The sequence below is a fragment of the Camarhynchus parvulus genome, chromosome Z (assembly GCF_901933205.1).
Source record: "Camarhynchus parvulus chromosome Z, STF_HiC, whole genome shotgun sequence".
Classification (NCBI taxonomy): Eukaryota; Metazoa; Chordata; class Aves; order Passeriformes; family Thraupidae; genus Camarhynchus; species Camarhynchus parvulus.
Window position 1 is genome coordinate 69,421,078 of NC_044601.1, and position 18,658 is coordinate 69,439,735.

Below are 18,658 nucleotides of genomic sequence, written 5' to 3' on the forward strand. Positions count from 1 at the left end.
CAAAGGCTGGCAGGAGACAGCACATTTTTCAGTAAAAAAAAAAAAAAAAGAGTAATAAATTAACATAATATTTTAAAAAAAGAGGGAGAAGGAGAGAGCCCACAGACCTTTTGGCATTGACAAATAGAATGTTCTGTTTCTGAGAACTGGCTTTTTATCCAAAAATAAAAAGTGTGTGGTGTAGAAATTCATATTAAAAAAAGAAAAAAAAGAGGGGCACTAGAGAGATTCCATTTGGGTGAGAACACAAATGCCTGCTGGTGGACTTTAGGATGCAAACCTGTATTTTAGGTCGAGCAGTGCTTGGGGAGGAAAAGCCTGATTGCAGTTTTTGGGGACTGCCAAGTGCAGTCATGCCCTCAGCCATGCCCACATCTTGCAGCACAGAGTGCTGAAAGGGAAATTCAGTCAGGTTTTGTTACTAGGGATGGTTCAGGTTGCTCCAAGGTGGTCAGTACTGACCACCAGGCACCTTGGGGACAGTCCCCAGGACTCCCCAAAACTCAGGGCGCGAGCACAGCCGCTCCTCACTGCAACAGCAGCGGGGAGGGCAAAGTGCAGAGAGATGAAGATTAGCTCTGACAGCCTCGACTCCGAGTTTATTTTGGCATGGCAAGAGCACACGAGGCTTCAAAGCAGCTCTGACGAGCAGGGGCCGGGCAGCAGCAGCTGCCCCGGGGCTGAATTCCAGCGCCGTCCCTGCCACCGGCTGCACCCAGAGCATCAGCCCTTTAACCCTCGCGCCAGGGCTCTGCAGAATTGAGACCTGAACGCTCAAGACACCTCGATTTTCCTCCTTCCCTCTTGCTTGTTTTTAAATGAAGTGTTTTATTTAGCAGTTCTGCCTCCGTCGCCTGCGACAGAGCAGGCAAAGCAGCAGCGCTTCTCTCACCGCTCTGCACGGGGAAGAGCAGCTCATCTCCTTGCTGGGGCAGCATCCAAACAAAAACAAAGGCTTTGGAAAGCAGAAGGAAAGAGAAAACAAGCAGAAGAGAGGGGGAGCAACAGATTTCAAACCTGGTGCTTCCAGGGTTTACAGGAGCAAGACAGGAGCGGCTTATCTCTGGCCAGGGCGGTGCAGTACGTGCTGCAGGAGAGCCAAGGGCAGGTCTGTCACCCTGGCACCTCTGCTCCCCAAAAGGCACAGGGAGAAAGGCCCAGCTCACAGGGCCAGGGAGGTCCTGCAGACACCCCTGAGGGCAGCTCTGTACAGCCCACAGGTGAGATGTTCGCAGCTCACACAGACCTGCCTTCCCTGAGAGCTTTCCCATGGTGCTACAGGTCTTGCTTCAGCCAGAACGTGCCTTGTTGGTACCATTACTCACAAGAGGATAATGCAGGTGTTCACAGTCCAACCCAGCAGAGAATTGCTTTCCTGTCTCACCTGGCCTCGGAAGAAATCAAAGGGACAGCACCACACATGAGTCACTGCCCAAGCTCTGGATGGGCAGGTCTTTATCTCCAATTTCTTTCATTATTTTATTTCTTACCACTGTGAAAGAGGAATCAGATAAGCAACTAGCAGGCACCCCACAGCTGTGGGAAGAGCTGGCAAAAGCCACATCAGTATTCCCATATCCACCTTCTGCTCTGGAGCAGAACCTTCTCCTCCAACCTGTCTCCAGAGCAGGACACGTGGTCCTAGCAGGAGATGTGGGACCAACCCAAGGCCTCAGCAGTCCAGTGCTGCCAGGTGAAAGCCACCTCCAGCTCTCCATGCCCACCCCACCAGGAGGCTGAGTGTCCCTGAACGAGCCCCAGGCCATGCCCAGGGCAAAGAACAGCAATACCCACAGCGCCCACCTTCCCAGAGTTCACAGTAATTAAGCAGCATCAATCCACAAGGAGTTACTCAGCTTAATTAGATCAGAAATTACACCTTCTATCGTCTCAGCACCTTGGCATCCACTGGCTGCCTTGAGACATGCTTACACCAGCTGTGCTCACCCGGGGTGTAGCACCAAGGACCAGCTCCTCAGCAGGCACAGGGATCAGGTATTTTTTATTCCTGTTTTGTTTCAAAGCCCTTTTCAATGCTCACTTGCTAATACACATGTCAGCAGCCCCGGGTGCTTGCTCACACCCTGCCTGCTTTGGCAGCTGCAGGTTTGCCTGTGCCACCTGAAACCATGCCTGTGGGGCTTCCAGAACAATCCGGACATGCCCGTGATGTTCTAAAAGCCATCTTTAAACACATCAAGGGTCCTTTTTCCCTTTGAAGAGCAGTGACTGGCTGGGCCACATCCCTGAGGTGTAACCTGCTATTGTGATAGGCAGTGATTCACCCAGGAGACATCCTGCTCCCAGCAGCCTGAGGGTGGTTACACAACAAATCCTTGTGTGGCACTCCAAGGTGTTGCACTCCAGCACTCCTCACACTGTGGCACTCCTAAAGGTGTTGCACACAGCCAGCTCCTCGCGTGTGGCACTCCTAAGGGTGGTTGCACCACATACCTGTGGCACTCCTGGGTGGTTGGCACATCAGCCACTCTCACAGATGTGGCACTCCTAAGGGGTGGTTGGCACATCCAGCCAGCTCCTCACAGGCTGTGGCACTCCTAAGGGGTGGTTGGCACATCCAGCCCGCTCTTCACAGGATGTGGCACTCCTAAGGGGTGGTTGGCACATCCAGCCAGCTCCTCACAGGCTGTGGCACTCCTAAGGGGTGGTTGGCACAACCAGCCAGCTCCTTGCAGGCTGCGGCACTTCCAGGAGGGAGCCTGGGCAGTGACTCACGGGAAGGGGGAAGGTTTGCATTGTCTGGGTGTAAGGGCTCCACCAAGGCCTGGGGCCACCAAGGGAAACACATCCCCTTGTGGGCTGCCCCTGATCCTTCAGGGTGGGAGCTGGCTGTGGTCTGGAAGGGTTGGTCAAGCCCAGGTGTGGGAAGGATGTTCTCAAGGAACGGCTGAGCTGGAGGCACGCGGTGATGGAGACTTGTGGGTGAGAGCCAAGAGAAATATCTAAAAGTCAGAATGGACGTGGGTTTCCCAGAGGTGTGGGCTGCCCAGGGTGGCTGCCCCATCCCTGGCAGTGTCCCAGGCCAGGCTGGACAGGGCTTGGAGCAACCTGGGATAGTGGAAGCTGTCCCTGCCCATGGCAGGAGCTGGACCTGGATGGTCCTTGAAGTCCCTTCCAACCCAAACCATTCTGGGATTCCATGACACAGCACACATCTCCCACTGAGGATCCACGGAAGCACCAAGCACCTGGAGCAGCCAGAGGAGGCAAAGCCACCCCAGCAGTGCCACCACAGTGCCCGTTTGGGAACGTGGACAGAGGGGGCTGAGGGCTGTACACTAAGGAGGAGGTGAACAGGGTCACAACAGCCTGCCCTGCACCCTAGAGAGCCAGGGAGGGCAGCCAGGGGTGTAGGGGGATACAGTGTGGGTAAATGAAGGTGGTATAGAATATAATCTTTTCCCCTGAAGAGTTGCAGCTCAACCAATTACTAGAGATTGGGAGCAGGCCTGATGTTAGCAGGCCACACCTGTAGCCAATAAGAAACGTGTTATAAAAGAGTGGATTGGTGGGAACTGGAGTCACTTGGCTGCTGTGAGGACAAGGAAGAGTCAGTGCTTAGAGGAGCTGCCTACAAGAAACATCAAGGAGGTATGAAACTAGTGATGCAGAACCTTTGCAATGTACTGATAATAGAACTCCTGCAATATAATGACAGCACAGGGGGGTCACACAGCACTGCTGCTGCTCTGCTGGAACTTCCTGGGGACAAACACAGGGCACTAAAGGCCAGTGCCACAGAAAACCGCTCAGGGAGGGGAAAATTAACAATGAAATCTAAAGAAGGACAGTCAGATGGGGTTTGGTTAAAAATGGCAGAAGGTTGGTGGCAGAGCAGGCCAGGAGCACAGGCTGCTGCAGGAGCTGCACCACCATCCCACCCCCCGCACTGTGCCAGGGCTGGCAGTCACCTCCTGCAGGTAATCCCTGCTCACTGTGAGGGTTTACACACCTGTGCTGCTCACAGTCCCTGCCTGGACGTGTTTAAATCATTCCCATGACTCCCAGGTTTCAGTCAGCTGGAGAGGGCTTCAGACATGGACAAACCAAGGACAAAAGGAGAGCACAGCTGGAGAAGGAGTCACATTCCCAGGCTGAAGGCTCTTCCCTGTAGGGATGCTCTTCTCCCAACCCTCTGGATACCACAGGAAAGGCAAAGGGCAGAAATGCCAAACCCTCAAAAGCTTCATTAGTACAACTGGTGAGTTCACCATGACCCAGACAGCACTTTGAAGAGGGTTCACCAAGGAAAGCCCTGTGAAGCCCATCACCCACCAAGCCTGGTCCTTCCCAGCCCTGCCACCACCTCTGGACAGGTCTCTGCTCATCCTTGAAGGTTCAGGCTGAGCCAAAACCCAGCCCAAACCCCCAAGACATGTCTTAGAGCAGGCCAGAGGCGTACGAGGACAACAGCTTTACAGCCAGCTCGAGACACAGAAAGCTCACAGGGACCTCTTTTCAGTTTTGCTAAGCAGCAAATTCTTCCCTAAAGTGTTCTGCAAACATTTCAGGTGTCTGCCACAGCTTGAGGTTCCGCTGCAATAACAGCAGTCATTTTCCTGACCTGGATTGTAGCTCGCTCTGATGCTCCTTTATCTGCCACCAAACGCCTCCGCGTGCAGGAAGGGTCAAAGATCAGCAGCACCACACAAAACCACCCAGCTCGGAGCTTCACCTGCCTTACCTGACATTTATTACACCCATGGCTAGCTCAGAAAGCCCAAAGTCCAACTTCATGCTCAAGTGAGGCGACTCCTGTGGATTCCCTGAAGGTACACCACAGTAAGGGAACATTACTCCTGCTTTGGACAGGGTTTCAAACTAATTGGTGTGTAAAGTAAAAGTCCAACACATCTAGAACTGCACTGCTTTACAGCAAACCGAGAAGCTTAAACATATATGTATAGAAACACAGTCACAAACATACAGCCTTCTTTCTTGGTCACCAGAAGAGATGCATGAGTTCACATTCAGGGTCATTCTTTTCTCTGCCTGGTAATTGGCAGCAAGAAAGAACAACAAAGCAAAAATCCTCCCCTGTAAATACATTCCTCAACAGCAGCCAGGCCGCCTGTAACAAATGACCTCGGATAAACTCCTTCCTGAGGGCAGGAAAGGGCAGGAAGGACTCATCCCACCCAATCCCATCAGAACCAGCACAGCACCCACTGCTGCTCCCATCCCTCACCCTGGAGTGAGCCCAGCAAATCACTACTACTTGGGCTTCATGCACTGCGATTTCCACACCAGTTTCACACCCTTGGAGCGGAATCAGGGCAGGAATTCTCAAAAATAGTTTTTTAAATGAGCAAGCTGATTAATCCCAGCCAGCAAGAAGGCATGCAGCAGGATCTAGCTAATTGACCCTGCTGCAACCATTCCTGGGGCTGTGCCCCAGCACCTGCACTCAGCTCTGTGCTCCTTGGCTCAGTGGCTCTCGTCTGACCCAAGCAGAGGGATTATTAAATGCAGGACTGAGATGAAAAATTGCTCAAACAGAGATGGAAATGGGGTTATTTTTGCAGCACAAAGCCCCCGGGGCAGCGTGCCCTGTGGTGGGACGTGCACCCACACGGTGCCAGGAGAGTGTGGGTTGAACTCCGGCCCATCGAGGCAGGGAAATGCCCCCAGACCACAATCCCTCACCTCCCCGGGAGCCAGGCAAGGCCCGGACCCGGTGGGCTGGAGGATATTTCAGCCCAGGCCCGGCTCTGGCTGTCTGTCCCCATGCCACCACGGGGAAGCCGAGGGGCCCCGGGCGGCTGCAGCGCTGGCCGTGCCCTTGGCACAGCCCCAGCCTGCAGAGCGCTGGCTGGAGCAATCAGAGTTTACATTTCAATGGTTTTCTCTCTGCCACTGCAGCTCATAATGAGGCAGGATCAGGAGGAGCCCGGGGATGCCGATGGACCCGTCTCCCTCAGTGAGACAGACCCATCCTTACATAAAAACCCCAGCGTGGCCTCCCAGCTGTCCCTGCCCTTCATGCCATGACCCACACGTGTTCTCATCATCTAAATAAAAAAAAAAAAAAAAACCTTCATCTGTAACCTGCTTTTCCTCACAGGAGCTGCAATGGCAGCAGCAGGAGCTCAGGAGCTCTGCAGCATAGCGTGGATGTCCGAGCCTGAACCCCAAACACTCCCTGTCGCCAGCACTTATTCCCAGAAATTTGTTCTACACAATCCACAGAAAATCTTCTCTCCCCTTCCCTGCTGCTCCTCAGCCCCAAGCCAGCCCACAAGCACACGCTGAGGATGAATCCTCCCCGAGCCTTGCAGGATAAATAATTTTCAGGAGGTTTTATGGCAGAAGCTCTGTGCCAATCCATTGACTCAATCAGTGTGTGATCACACTGGCAGCATTCACACACTTTTGAGAAGTTTCTCCCCAGGGTCAGAAACCGCCAATTCATTCCAGCTATTTCATTTAATACAACTTTAAGTGAAAACCAGAGTCTTCTACACCCAGCACTAGCCATTAGAAGAGGATTTTTTTAATGCATCAAGTCTGTAAGAAAATACTTGGCAAACAGCAGCCACTTTGCACAACGAGAGGGAAAAATAACATGAAAAATAAATACCCTGGTTTCCTATTTACCCAGAGCTTGCAGACCTTCTGAAGAGCATATCTTGAGCTGCACAGCAGCCCAGGAGCAGAAAGACACAGCTTATTCCCTAGCCTGGCAGAAGCACTATTTTGCATGAGGTTCAGAGGCTATACTTACAAGGAAAATTACCATATTTTAAGAAGCACCTTTAAGAGAGCAGAACATCAGAAGCCAAAGCAATTACAGTTGTTTTTGCCATACAAATAGCCTCACTTTACAACGTAACAAAGGTCAGCCATACAAACAACTCTAATTTCTGGTTTAGTGCTACAAATCAACCCTGATGATGATGATGGCACCTTCCATGGGCTGTCCTGGTCCATCCCTCCTGCCCAGTGCCCAGCCCAGGGCACATAACACCCTGTTATCCCACGCCAGGGTCACACAGGCACTGCACAGGCTCTGTGATCCCATACCAGGGTCACACTGGCACTGCACAGGCTCTGTGATCCCACACCAGGGTCACACTGGCACTGCACAGGCTCTGTGATCCCACACCAGGGTCACACAGGCACTGCACAGGCTCTGTGATCCCACACCAGGGTCACACTGGCACTGCACAGGCTGTGATCCCACACCAGGGTCACACTGGCACTGCACAGGCTGTGATCCCACACCAGGGTCACACTGGCACTGCACCCTGTGATCCCACACCAGGGTCACACTGGCACTGCACAGGCTCTGTGATCCCACACCAGGCTCACACTGGCACTGCACAGGCTCAGGGATCCCACACCAGGGTCACACTGGCACTGCACAGGCTCTGTGATCCCACACCAGGGTCACACTGGCACTGCACAGGCTCTGTGATCCCACACCAGGGTCACACTGGCACTGCACACCCTGTGATCCCACACCAGGGTCACACTGGCACTGCACACGCTGTGATCCCACACCAGGGTCACACTGGCACTGCATAGGCTGTGATCCCACACCAGGGTCACACTGGCACTGCACAGGCTGTGATCCCACACCAGGCCGGGTCACACAGGCACTGCACAGGCCTGTGATCCCACACCAGGGTCACACTGGCACTGCACAGCGCTGTGATCCCACACCAGGGTCACACTGGCACTGCATAGGCTGTGATCCCACACCAGGGTCACACTGGCACTGCACAGGCTGTGATCCCACACCAGGGTCACACTGGCACTGCACCCTGTGATCCCACACCAGGGTCACACTGGCACTGCACAGGCTCTGTGATCCCACACCAGGGTCACACTGGCACTGCACAGGCTGTGATCCCACACCAGGGTCACACAGGCACTGCACAGGCTGTGATCCCACACCAGGGTCACACTGGCACTGCACAGGCTCTGTGATCCCACACCAGGGTCACACAGGCACTGCACAGGCTCTGTGATCCCACACCAGGGTCACACTGGCACTGCACAGGCTCTGTGATCCCACACCAGGGTCACACTGGCACTGCACAGGCTCAGGGATCCCACACCAGGGTCACACTGGCACTGCACAGGCTCTGTGATCCCACACCAGGCTCACACTGGCACTGCACAGGCTCTGTGATCCCACACCAGGGTCACACAGGCACTGCACAGGCTGTGATCCCACACCAGGGTCACACTGGCACTGCACACCCTGTGATCCCACACCAGGGTCACACTGGCACTGCACAGGCTGTGATCCCACACCAGGGTCACACTGGCACTGCACAGGCTCAGGGATCCCACACCAGGGTCACACTGGCACTGCACAGGCTGTGATCCCACACCAGGGTCACACTGGCACTGCACAGGCTCTGTGATCCCACACCAGGGTCACACTGGCACTGCACAAGCTGTGATCCCACACCAGGGTCACACTGGCACTGCACAGGCTGTGATCCCACACCAGGGTCACACTGGCACTGCACAGGCTGTGATCCCACACCAGGGTCACACTGGCACTGCACAGGCTGTGATCCCACACCAGGCTCACACTGGCACTGCACACCCTGTGATCCCACACCAGGCTCACACTGGCACTGCACACCCTGTGATCCCACACCAGGGTCACACTGGCACTGCACAGGCTCAGGGATCCCACACCAGGGTCACACTGGCACTGCACAGGCTGTGATCCCACACCAGGGTCACACTGGCACTGCACAGGCTCTTGAGCTGCCTTTGTCCCCTGCTGTAAGTAATATGGATTTGACAAACTCCCCTGCCCAGCTGCAGTTTGCCTGGGCCTGGCTGTACCTGGGCACATCAGGGATTTGGCAGGAGCAGGACCAGCACAAGCAGCCTTATAGATACGTTTCTTGGGCAGGGCACAGATCAGGTGAAGTTCTCCTATGTCTCCATATGGAACACGTTTTTGCAGGCTGGGCTCCTCTATGCCACCACCTGCCCTGTTCCTCTTGCACAGGCTGGTGCCAGGTGGCATCCTCTGCCACAGAACTCCTTTTCTGCTGCTCAACTCCTGTTTGATTCTGCCACAAAATGAAATCCACAGCCAGATAATCCCAAAGTGCCCAGGTGAAGCAGTGGGAGTGAGAAGAGAGAATGGCTCTCCGTAACTATTTACCAAAGTGGAGTCCCACACGCTTGAAGGTTGAGGCAGTTTTGGAACTACTCCCATGCTCATAATTAGGCAGAGTTATTAGTTACCCTGCTTGATGGGAGTATTAAACACCAGTCAGCCCTGATCTTGCAGGGGCACAGGCATCCCATGGAGAAGGCCTCCAGCAGAAGCTCAGAGCTGCTGTTGTTCCCAGGATGGGCTCCTCTCCTGCCTAAGTGCTCCCCAGGCCAATCCAACACGCCAAACTCATCAGCATGGTGACAAATTTATACACCAAGAAAACTGCTACATATCCCCACAATGTCCCAGAAAACCTTCTGCAAGCAGCACGTGGCAGTTAAGGGCCCTCCACACAACACACACCAGCTCCCATTGCAGCTCAGCAGGAAGGAGACCTGAGAATTCCCACCTGGACACTCCAAAGTGGCTCCTCAGCAGTTTCTCCCATGCTGGCTCCAGCAGGAGGAGGAATGACTCAGAGGAAGGTGCCGCTGTGGCTGTGCCAGCACAACAGCACCTGTGGGATCAATAGGCTCTCAGCAAGACAGCTGTACTGAGCCTGGATCACCTGCCTCCTCCTGCTCTGCTCCCCACACCCTGCCAGCAGGGGCCCAGGAGGCCTCAGCCCTGCCCTGGGCCTTCAGGGACCCCTGGGCATCACCTCTGCCCCCGGGCACCCCCTGCCCCTGGTTGGGCCCGGCTTCTCCCGCGGGCTGTCACCTCTGTCCCAGGGCATCACCCCTGGGCATCACCTCTGCCCCTGGGCTGTCACCCCTGCCCCTGGGTTAGGGCCCTGGGCTGTCACCTCTGCGCTTGGGCTGTCACCTCTGCCCCTGGGCTTGTCACCCCTGTCCCTGGGCATCACCTCTGCCCCTGGGCATCACCTCTGCCCCTGGGCATCACCTCTGGCTGTCCCATCTGCCCCTGGGCATCACCCCTGTCCCCCTGGGCATCACTCTGGCCTCTTTTTTCTCCCTCGGCCCTCCCCCCTCTGCCTTTCTTCTCTTCTCCCTTTTATTTTCCTTTCTCCCTCTCCTCTTTTCTTTCTGCCCGTGGGCTGTCCCCTCTGCCCCTGGGCATCACCCCTGTCCCCCTGGGCTGTCCCCTCTGCCCCTGGACATCACCTATGCCCCTGGGCTGTCCCCTCTGCCCCTGGGCATCACCCCTGTCCCCCCAGGCTGTCCCCTCTGCCCCCCTGGGCTGTCACCCCTGCATGCAGCTGGTGTGCAGGTGAGCACCAGGACCGAGCCCAGCACATCCCCTCCGCCTCGGGGACTCCGCGGCCACCAGCACCACCAGGCTCAGCACCTCCACGCTGTGCGGTTTGTTCGGGTTTTAAGCCTTCTTTGATCTTTTTCCTGTACTCTCAAAGTCACAGGAAACATTTTTCCTGCTGCTTCAAAGGCCAGAGCTTGCACAGGGGCCCCATGCAGCAGACAGCCCAGCAGGACAGTCCTAAATTTCACCGTGACTCAGCTGCACAGACAGCCCTTGCGGGTTCCAGCCCCTGGCCCCACTGCCTAAAAATCCAGCTGCATCCCTAGAATGTTCCTGCAAAACTGACAGGCAACAGCAGAAGGGCCAGTGCTGAAACGCATGCTCTCACCAACAAACTTTGTTGTTGTTGAAAATAAACCTAAAGTTAACAACAAGCACAGGCTGCCACCAAATCCCCACCACTTCCTCATCAGAAAGTCCCTACACAGCAAAAAGATCCCAAGCAACGCCCCAGGAAGCAGCTCACACCTGCTCCACACACCAACAGGAGTGTAAACCAGGGCAGCACAAAAAAGACAACGCAGGTTAACTACTGCTCATCAAGTCAAAAATCAATTAACCAGGTTGCTTTAATCAGCCCATCAACAGGGACAGCACAGCACTGGGAGCCAGCCTCCCTCCTCCCAGGGATGCTTGCCATCACATCCATGCACCCATCCTGAGAGGTGCTGTGGTCAGCGCGGCAGGGCTGTTTAGCCACAGCTCCACTCCTGCTCCTCTCCGGGTTTTCCAAGGGGAAAAGATGTTCCAAACTTTGCTTTTGAAGTGCTCCCGAGAAGGATGGAGGTCATCCCGCTCACAGACAGCCCAGCTCAGTCCAGCAGGGCCTCTGCAATGCCCACAGGCTCAGAGGAGAACACTGGATCCACCATTCATCCTGCATCCCTTTGATGGCCGTGGTCAAAGGAAAGATTCGTGGCAACCCCCCTTTTTTTTCTACATAAAAAAGCTGCTGGCAGAGGAGTTACAGGAGCAGAAATCTGCAGCAAAGTTAAACCCGGGGGACACAAAGTGATTCTGGTTCTGCCAATCTGGCAGCACCTCCACGAGCTGACCACGGCCACAGGGAGAATCCAAACCACTAAAATTCCCATTATGACAACAGATGATGCTGACACTGTCACACAGCAAAGCCTTTTCTGAAGCCAAGCGCCGCTCCCGGTGAGCCGCTGCCCGGCGTGACTGATGTTGTTGGCATTCCCGGACCGCGGCTGCCCGCAGCCCTCCCGAGCAGCCCCGGGAGATGCGGAGCGCAGCGAGAGGGCTCTCTCCCCATCAGAGAGCTCCGAGCCAGGCGGATCTCGCACTGCCCGCGAGAGCTCTTTCATCGGGACAGGTCAATCGGCACAGATCTCTCTGGACACAAGCTCTCCCTGGGAAAAGGAGCGGAAAGCCCCGACCTGTGTGGGAGGCACCCACAGCCCGGGGTGCCCAGGGGCTGGGGTTACCCGAGTATCCCACAGACACAATAACACAAAAAAAAAAAATTTAAACCAGAGTGGAAACTGTTTTTCTAGTCCAGACCTCAGGCTCTGCTTTAAAAAGAGCACCTGAGCCTCCAATTGCCACCCAGATGGCTTTTTAAGAGCAAGCGCTCGGTCTGGGCAGCGTGGGGCCCGTCGGGGCGCGGTGCCCAGCCGTGCCACCAGCCGTGCCACCAGCCGTGCCGGGCCACCAGCCGTGTCACCTTCCCTGGCTGCCATGAGGAAGCGGGCGCGTCCCATCGCACCCCTGCCAAGGGATCTCATCCAGGACTTGTGGAACAAAAAGGACTCTGGAAACCGGACACCGCGGAAGCGTTTCGGGGAGTTAGGGCACTTGCTCTGCGCTCCTATGATTCTGCACCTTCCTGCCCCTCCAGCCCGGGCTTTAGGAATACAGCAGGGCAGGATTATTCCAGGGGGTCTGGGCAGGCTGGGAGGGTTTTGGCCGCGCAGGTGACGGACCGCACGGAGGGCGAGGCGAAGTCCACCCTGCAGCGCGGAGAACCCGGCAGGGTGGCACGCCGGGGGCCCGGAGGGGTTCGGGAGGGGTTCGGGAGGGGCCCGGGACCGCGGGGGCACGGCGGGGATGCCCGCTCCGCATCCCGCGCACCTGCGGCCGCCGCGCGAAAGTTGCGGGGCCCCTCCCGGGCCGGGAAGCGGCCCCGCCCGAGGGCAGGGGGAGCACGGAGAGGCGCCCGCGGAGCCCCCGCGCCCTCCCCGCTCACCTTGGTGTAGAGCTGCGCGGCGGACATGGCCGGGGCGGGCGGCGCTAGGCGCGGGGCATGGGGGCGGCGGGCGGGCGGACACACGGACGCTCCGACGCTCCGGCACTCCGACCTTTACACCCGCCGCGGCCGGCCGGGCGCGGGCACGGGAAGCGAAGGGAGCGGCAGCGGCAGGAGGAGGAGGAGAAGGAGAAGAAGGAGGAGGAGGAGGAGGAGGAGGAGGCAGCAGCGCCGCTCCGCCTCCGCCGCGCCCCGCTCAGGTATGGGGAGGCTCGGCTCGGCTCCCTTCGGTTTCCTTCGGCTCGGCTTTTATTATTCTTATTTCGTTTTCGGGGAAAAAAAAAAAAAAAAAAAAAAAAAAGAAAAGAAAAGCTCCTTTTAATAAATATTTTTTCTTCCCGGCCGCTTTCCCCGCGGTCCTCGGCATCCCCATCCCGCCCAGCTCCGGCGCCCCCCGGGCAGGGTCCCCCTGGCCGCGCAGGTTGGTGCTGCTTTTGGAAGGTTTTTGCCTTTTATCCATCTTCCTTTCTCACAGAGGAAGAGTAATTAAGCCCCAAGCAGCTGCCCCCTTGGTGGTTTTCGGGTCTTCCCCGAAAACCTGGGGATCCCCCACACTTTGAGGAGCGAGGGACGGCGTCACTGCGCTGTCCTTTGCCAGGACACACCTGTTCCCGGGATAAGAGCATTGCCCTCAATACCCACTGGAAATCAGCTCGAGGAATGTGCCAGGGATAGGTTTTTCTCTGTCTTCTGCCTGCAGGTGGGCTTGGGGTCCCACCAGCACCACTGCTCCTGGGCGCTGCTTGCGTGCCACTCCTACACCGAGGGCAGGAATTCCAACTTCCACAGCAACAGCCAAAAATTGATCCCAGCCCGTCAATCCGTGGCCGTGCTGCTTCCCTCCATCCCACGGGAGCGCCCTGTTCTGCAATTCATGCTTATACGGCACTTTCAGAGCCTGGGAAGCAGAATGAAATGCAAAGCGTTCCTAATTAACCACTACTGCTATTCTTTATCGTTCAAGGTATTTTGCATATTAACTGAGCAGGCAGAAGCCACGCTCAGCGATCCTGCTCCCTGTCCCCGGTGTTTGCTCCGTCACTGGGATCCCTCCCGCCGTGGTTTCGGGCTGTGCCGCTCACAGGCACCCCCAGCCTTTCCTCGCAGTGATCACTGGTGGCATCTCGCACTCTGCTCCTTGTCCCCTGCTGGATAAAACTCATCCCCCTGTCATATTTTCCCTCTTCCACCCCAGGGCCTGGCAGGGAGCAGTGCTGATGTGGTGGAAGGACAGCCAGCATTGCAGATACCTCTCTTTTCCAGCTCTGATATCCTTGATGAATCAAAAAAAAAAAAAAATTTGCAGGTGTCTCTGGGGGGAGTCTGGGAAGGAGGAAGGGAGGGGAGGAAAAAAAAACTGCACCATGTCTAGAAATTGCCCTGGGAAAATTTGACAGCATAATCCCTGCAAAGCCTCCAAGAGAGCTTAGTCAGGCAAACAAAACTTGCTCCTCTCATTTCATTAAATCAGCTGCAGAAACAAAACATGGAGCACTGGTGGAATTAGAAGCAAAGCTTTTAGTGAAGCTGGGGTAGCAATGATAGCCCCGAGGCAAAGCACAACCATTCCCCTAGAATACCAGCTGGTGTCACATGCAATTCTCCATTAATCTAAAACTTGAATTAAACTCACAGACTGAAAACCCCAAAATACATACAGAATCCCTGAAGTACATCCTAACTGCTGAGTTACTGGAAATTGTCTCCTTCAGGAAATAGAAGCTTCTTTCCACTTGGGAATCAAAACTTGTGTTGATCAAATTTAACAGGCACGGCCTCTTAAATAGCAGTTTATGGTACCCCTTTCTTGCATTCACATGGAAGGCACCTTGAGGTAACAATTAACTAAATACCAGGGGCTTTTCCCCTTTAAGCACAGCCAGTGGATTCTTTACAAGTACAGGATGGGTTGGAGTTCATTTTAAGGTCCTGGCCTTGTGCCTGTGTTATAGTTACACATGGAGACCCCGGAACAGATGGATGGATAGATGGGCAGGTGATGGCACAGGCCAGTGAGGAGCATCAACTCTGACAGCTCTAAATGTCAACAGAACAGAGCTGGCTGTTGTTAAGTACAACACCAGGTCCTGAATTTTTGCATGCAAAGATGTCCCTAAAGACCTCAAATCTGGATTTCACTCCTCCTGTGCCTCACAGAAGTCACCACATGCCACATCTGGGCACAATCTGGGGCCTGGCAGAGACACAGTACCCTGTGTGTGGATGCACTGGCCGTTTCTGCAGCAAGGGTTCCTGCCTGGGTTAAAATAATGATAAATTATTCCAGGTGATAAAGAAATGAATAATTAACATTCCTGCAAATAGAACTGATTCTGTCCAGAGCCCTGCAGCCCAGCCCCAGGGAGCAGGGATCAAGCCAGCACCACGCCACAGGGCATGGGGAACCACTCCAGAGCTCATCATCTTGTATGTGGCCAAAAACACCACCACGGAAAGCCCTGGGGTCAGTATAAAAGCCCTTGTAAGCAGATGGGCACATGTACAAAAGTCTTAAAGCCTTGGGAGATGCTGAGGATTCAAACCCTGGGGTGAGTCTGGGATGATGTGATCAGGGACTGACATTCCCAGCCCTGCCACAGGCAAGCCACCCACACGCTCCACACCTCTGCTCTTCCTCTGTCACCATGACAAATTTAATTAAAAATACTGGGAAGAATGTTTTGCAGAGCCCTGGTACGTGTCTAAGTGAAGAGGCTGTGACTGCCAGGTTTCTAAATGCCACTGGTTCTGCCTCTGTGTGGCTCAGAGCCCTGGTGCAGGGCAAGCTCAAGCCTGGGCCAGGCTGCTTCCCTCACCAGTGGCATCCCTGCACTCCGGGTTTAATAGCCGGGTTGCCTGCAGGATTGCTCACTGGGGCAGGAAATGCCACAGGATTTCAGGAGCAGCAAGTAACACTCAGGAGGTTCCTGGCACCTGCAAGCCACAATTCCAGCTGTGTTTGGCTCATTACTGCCTGGTGACCTGTAAGTCAGAGGCGTAACGTGAGTGCTGGCCTCAGGCAGGCAAAGACACCACCAAGCTTTGCAGCACGTTCTGCTTGGTGCCCTGTTTACCCAGTTTACTGCAAGGAGATCCAAGGAGATGGAAGAAGATGGAAGTCTGCAGGGTTAAGGAAACCCTTCAGTCTTGAGAGAGAAAATCGTTCTTACTGCATCACTCATCTGTTGGGGGCAGTGAGAAGGAGCCTCTCAAGGAGGCTCTGACCCAGCCAGCCTCACCAGTTCTTCTGGACCAACCTGAATCCTGTGAAGCTCTTGGCAGCAAAGGGCTCAGCCCCAGCAACATGCTCACCCACCAACAGCTTTGTCTCAGGAGAGTTTAGCTGCCCGTTATCCCATGGGAATTCACTCCTGCTGAAGGCAAACTTCTTCCAGTCTGATCTTTTAATCTTGTGCAGACCTCATGTTCGTTGCAGAGGAAATTTGCCTCCAGGAGCAGGAGCTCAGACACTCTATAAATGTTTGATAGCTCTGACCACCTCTTCTGAGTTATTATTTTATTAGAAAAGGAGATTTATTATGGTTCTGGATGACTTGAATTCACAAAGCTCACCAATGTGGTTTTTTTTTTATCCCTCATATCGTATGTACCCAACAAATGTCACAGCCTTTAATAACATGCTTTAATTAATCCTGGAATTCTGGACGTGCTATTATCTTCATTTTTCAAAGGGAGGTCACAATAGTAAAGGAAAATCTACATTGCTTGCACAGGCTACTCCAGGAGTCTGCAGCAGACCAGGAAATTAATCTCTTAATCATTCTGCCAATTTGACTCCGTGGTGGGAGCACAGACAGACCTCAGCTTTCTGCACTGATGAAACTATTTCCTTTCTCTGGGATGGCCTTTCCCACCTGCAAAACAGGACAGCTCTAATGTCCCCTGTGCAGCTTTTGAGATGGCTGCTGAAAAGGGCTTAACATCCTGGCTACCAGCCTACGTCTCCCAGCCTGAAGCTTCACCTTTCTGGAAGCTTCCGTCCTCAGTACCTGTAGGACAAGCCCTGTTTGGATCCAAGGAATCCAAGGAACAAGCCTTGAGAGGCACTCTGCTCTGGTTTGACTGGCTCCCTGCCAGGATGGAAACAGTTCCAGTGGACTTGTCTCTCTCCCATCTGGTGACTCAGGAAGTTTTGTCTGTAAGTAAGGATAAAATCCCACCACACTCCTTTTGCCCTCAGCAGGGCCAGGCTCTTCCACCACTTACACCCAGAATCAGCTGGGTTGCTGAAAGACCGCTGGTACTGTTTCAGATTAACACATCTCCACCTGGCCTTTTTCCCCACAGGGGACAAAAAGGCGTTTGTCAACTTGGTGTCTGCTTTAAACCAAGAGGTTACAACTTTGCAGGGTGTTTATTCTCTGTTTGTTCCAAGATGTCTGGGATCTGGGGCTCCTGAGCTCCAATCCCAGTGATTTATCAGCTCCATTCACGTTCTCACAGAACAAAAACACAACTTGGTTTGCCAACAGGGAGCCACATGCTGACAAGGAGGGTGGGAGGACAAAAATGGCCAGAGCAAGTGATTTGTGAAAGATGGAAGTTTTGGAAAAAAAGGGTGAAAAAGCAGGAGCTGGAGGAAAGATGGCAGAAGCTGAAAGGCTGAAGGAGAGAGAAACAGCTGCAGATAAGCAGCAGCTGCAAAGACTCATATGGAAAAATGAAAAAAAAAGAGCATAAAACATTTCCAAATGCCACAAAGTCTGTGAGCAAGAAAGGTTGAAAGGTTTTACATGGGTTCTTCACTTCCCTCCTCTGTATAGGACAGAGGAAATACTAAAGAAATACATAGCAAGGAGCAGGTCAGGGGCAGCACCATGGGGAGCAGCTGGGTCACCCCTTCCCATGCTCCTCATGTCCCCCACTGCTCCTCCTGCAGCAGGGCCAAGCTGGTGTGGGGACAGAGAGGCCAGCGAGGTGTCCCTGCTCCCCACTGCCACCAGCACCTTCCTGGGGACATCCAGCCAGCTTCTGTGCTGCTGTCTTAAACTATGGTGTGCTCCAGCCCCCTCATTCCATGTGTTCAGTGTGGTGATCCAGGGAAGCCCAGAGAGGTCGAGGTGCCGTGAAAATTATAGAGAATAAACCTTTTTACAAGACACCTTTAACTTCAGCCCTGCAGACTTATTTCTGCCCAAGCAGAGGACTCACAGACTTGGGACTCCAGTATTCCACAGATCATTCAACAGATACCAGAATCTAGCAAAAGAATATCAGCTTTTTAATGTTCACCCCACAGTAAAATACAGTCAGAGTTTTATACTTGGTATCGAAATACAAAGAAAATATTTTTGCAAATGTTTTCAGTTTAAAAGGCATTTTAATAAAGGTTTACTGAAAGTTTTCTACAATTTTTCTTTTTGCAGATTAAAAAGAATACCTGTGCATTGTTCGTGTCACAATAATACACTATTATATTGTAGAGGGCAGACAGTATTCTTGAATTAAAATGTCAAGAACTTTGGATTGGATCAGATTTGTAAAAAAAATCCATGGGGGAAAAATAAACTTTAAAATACTATGTTTCTTGTAATTTTCAATTAAATGTTTTGAGTATCACAGTGGAGAGAGTTCTTCCAACTCAAGTCATGTGTAAGCATCCTAAGAAAACATTTTTAAAGGCAACTGAGTGAGCTAAAATACCCAAGTAAGTGATGCCCTTAAGAGTCAGGCTTTAGTGCTTTTTCTGCAGTGGGGGGCTTTACTTCAAACTTGTTGGGCATTGACAGAATGAACTGTATCTTTTCTTGGTACTCTCTCTCTGCTTCCATATTTGACTCTTCTTCTTTTTTCCTCTTCTCTTCCTCAGCTTTTTGGAGCTGCTGTTGATAAGCAATTTGCGTTGCGAGCTGGTCTCTGTACTCTTTGGCCTTCTGTGCTTTTCTGGAAATGCCAAATGAATAGGTTATTTAAGCAGTGTGGGTAAAAAGAAT

General features: G+C 53.5%; 1 protein-coding gene across 1 annotated transcript in view; it reads right to left on the bottom strand.

Moving 5' to 3' along the window:
- MYO5B (myosin VB) overlaps positions 1 to 12,804 on the bottom strand; it is a 143,737-nt gene extending 130,933 nt beyond the window's left edge. The window contains exon 1 of the mRNA XM_030968476.1: positions 12,645 to 12,804. Within this exon, the coding sequence (XP_030824336.1) occupies positions 12,645 to 12,671 (27 nt within the window). The 5' untranslated portion in view covers positions 12,672 to 12,804. The remainder of the gene's footprint in view (positions 1 to 12,644) is intronic.
- Positions 12,805 to 18,658: the final 5,854 nt, after the last annotated feature.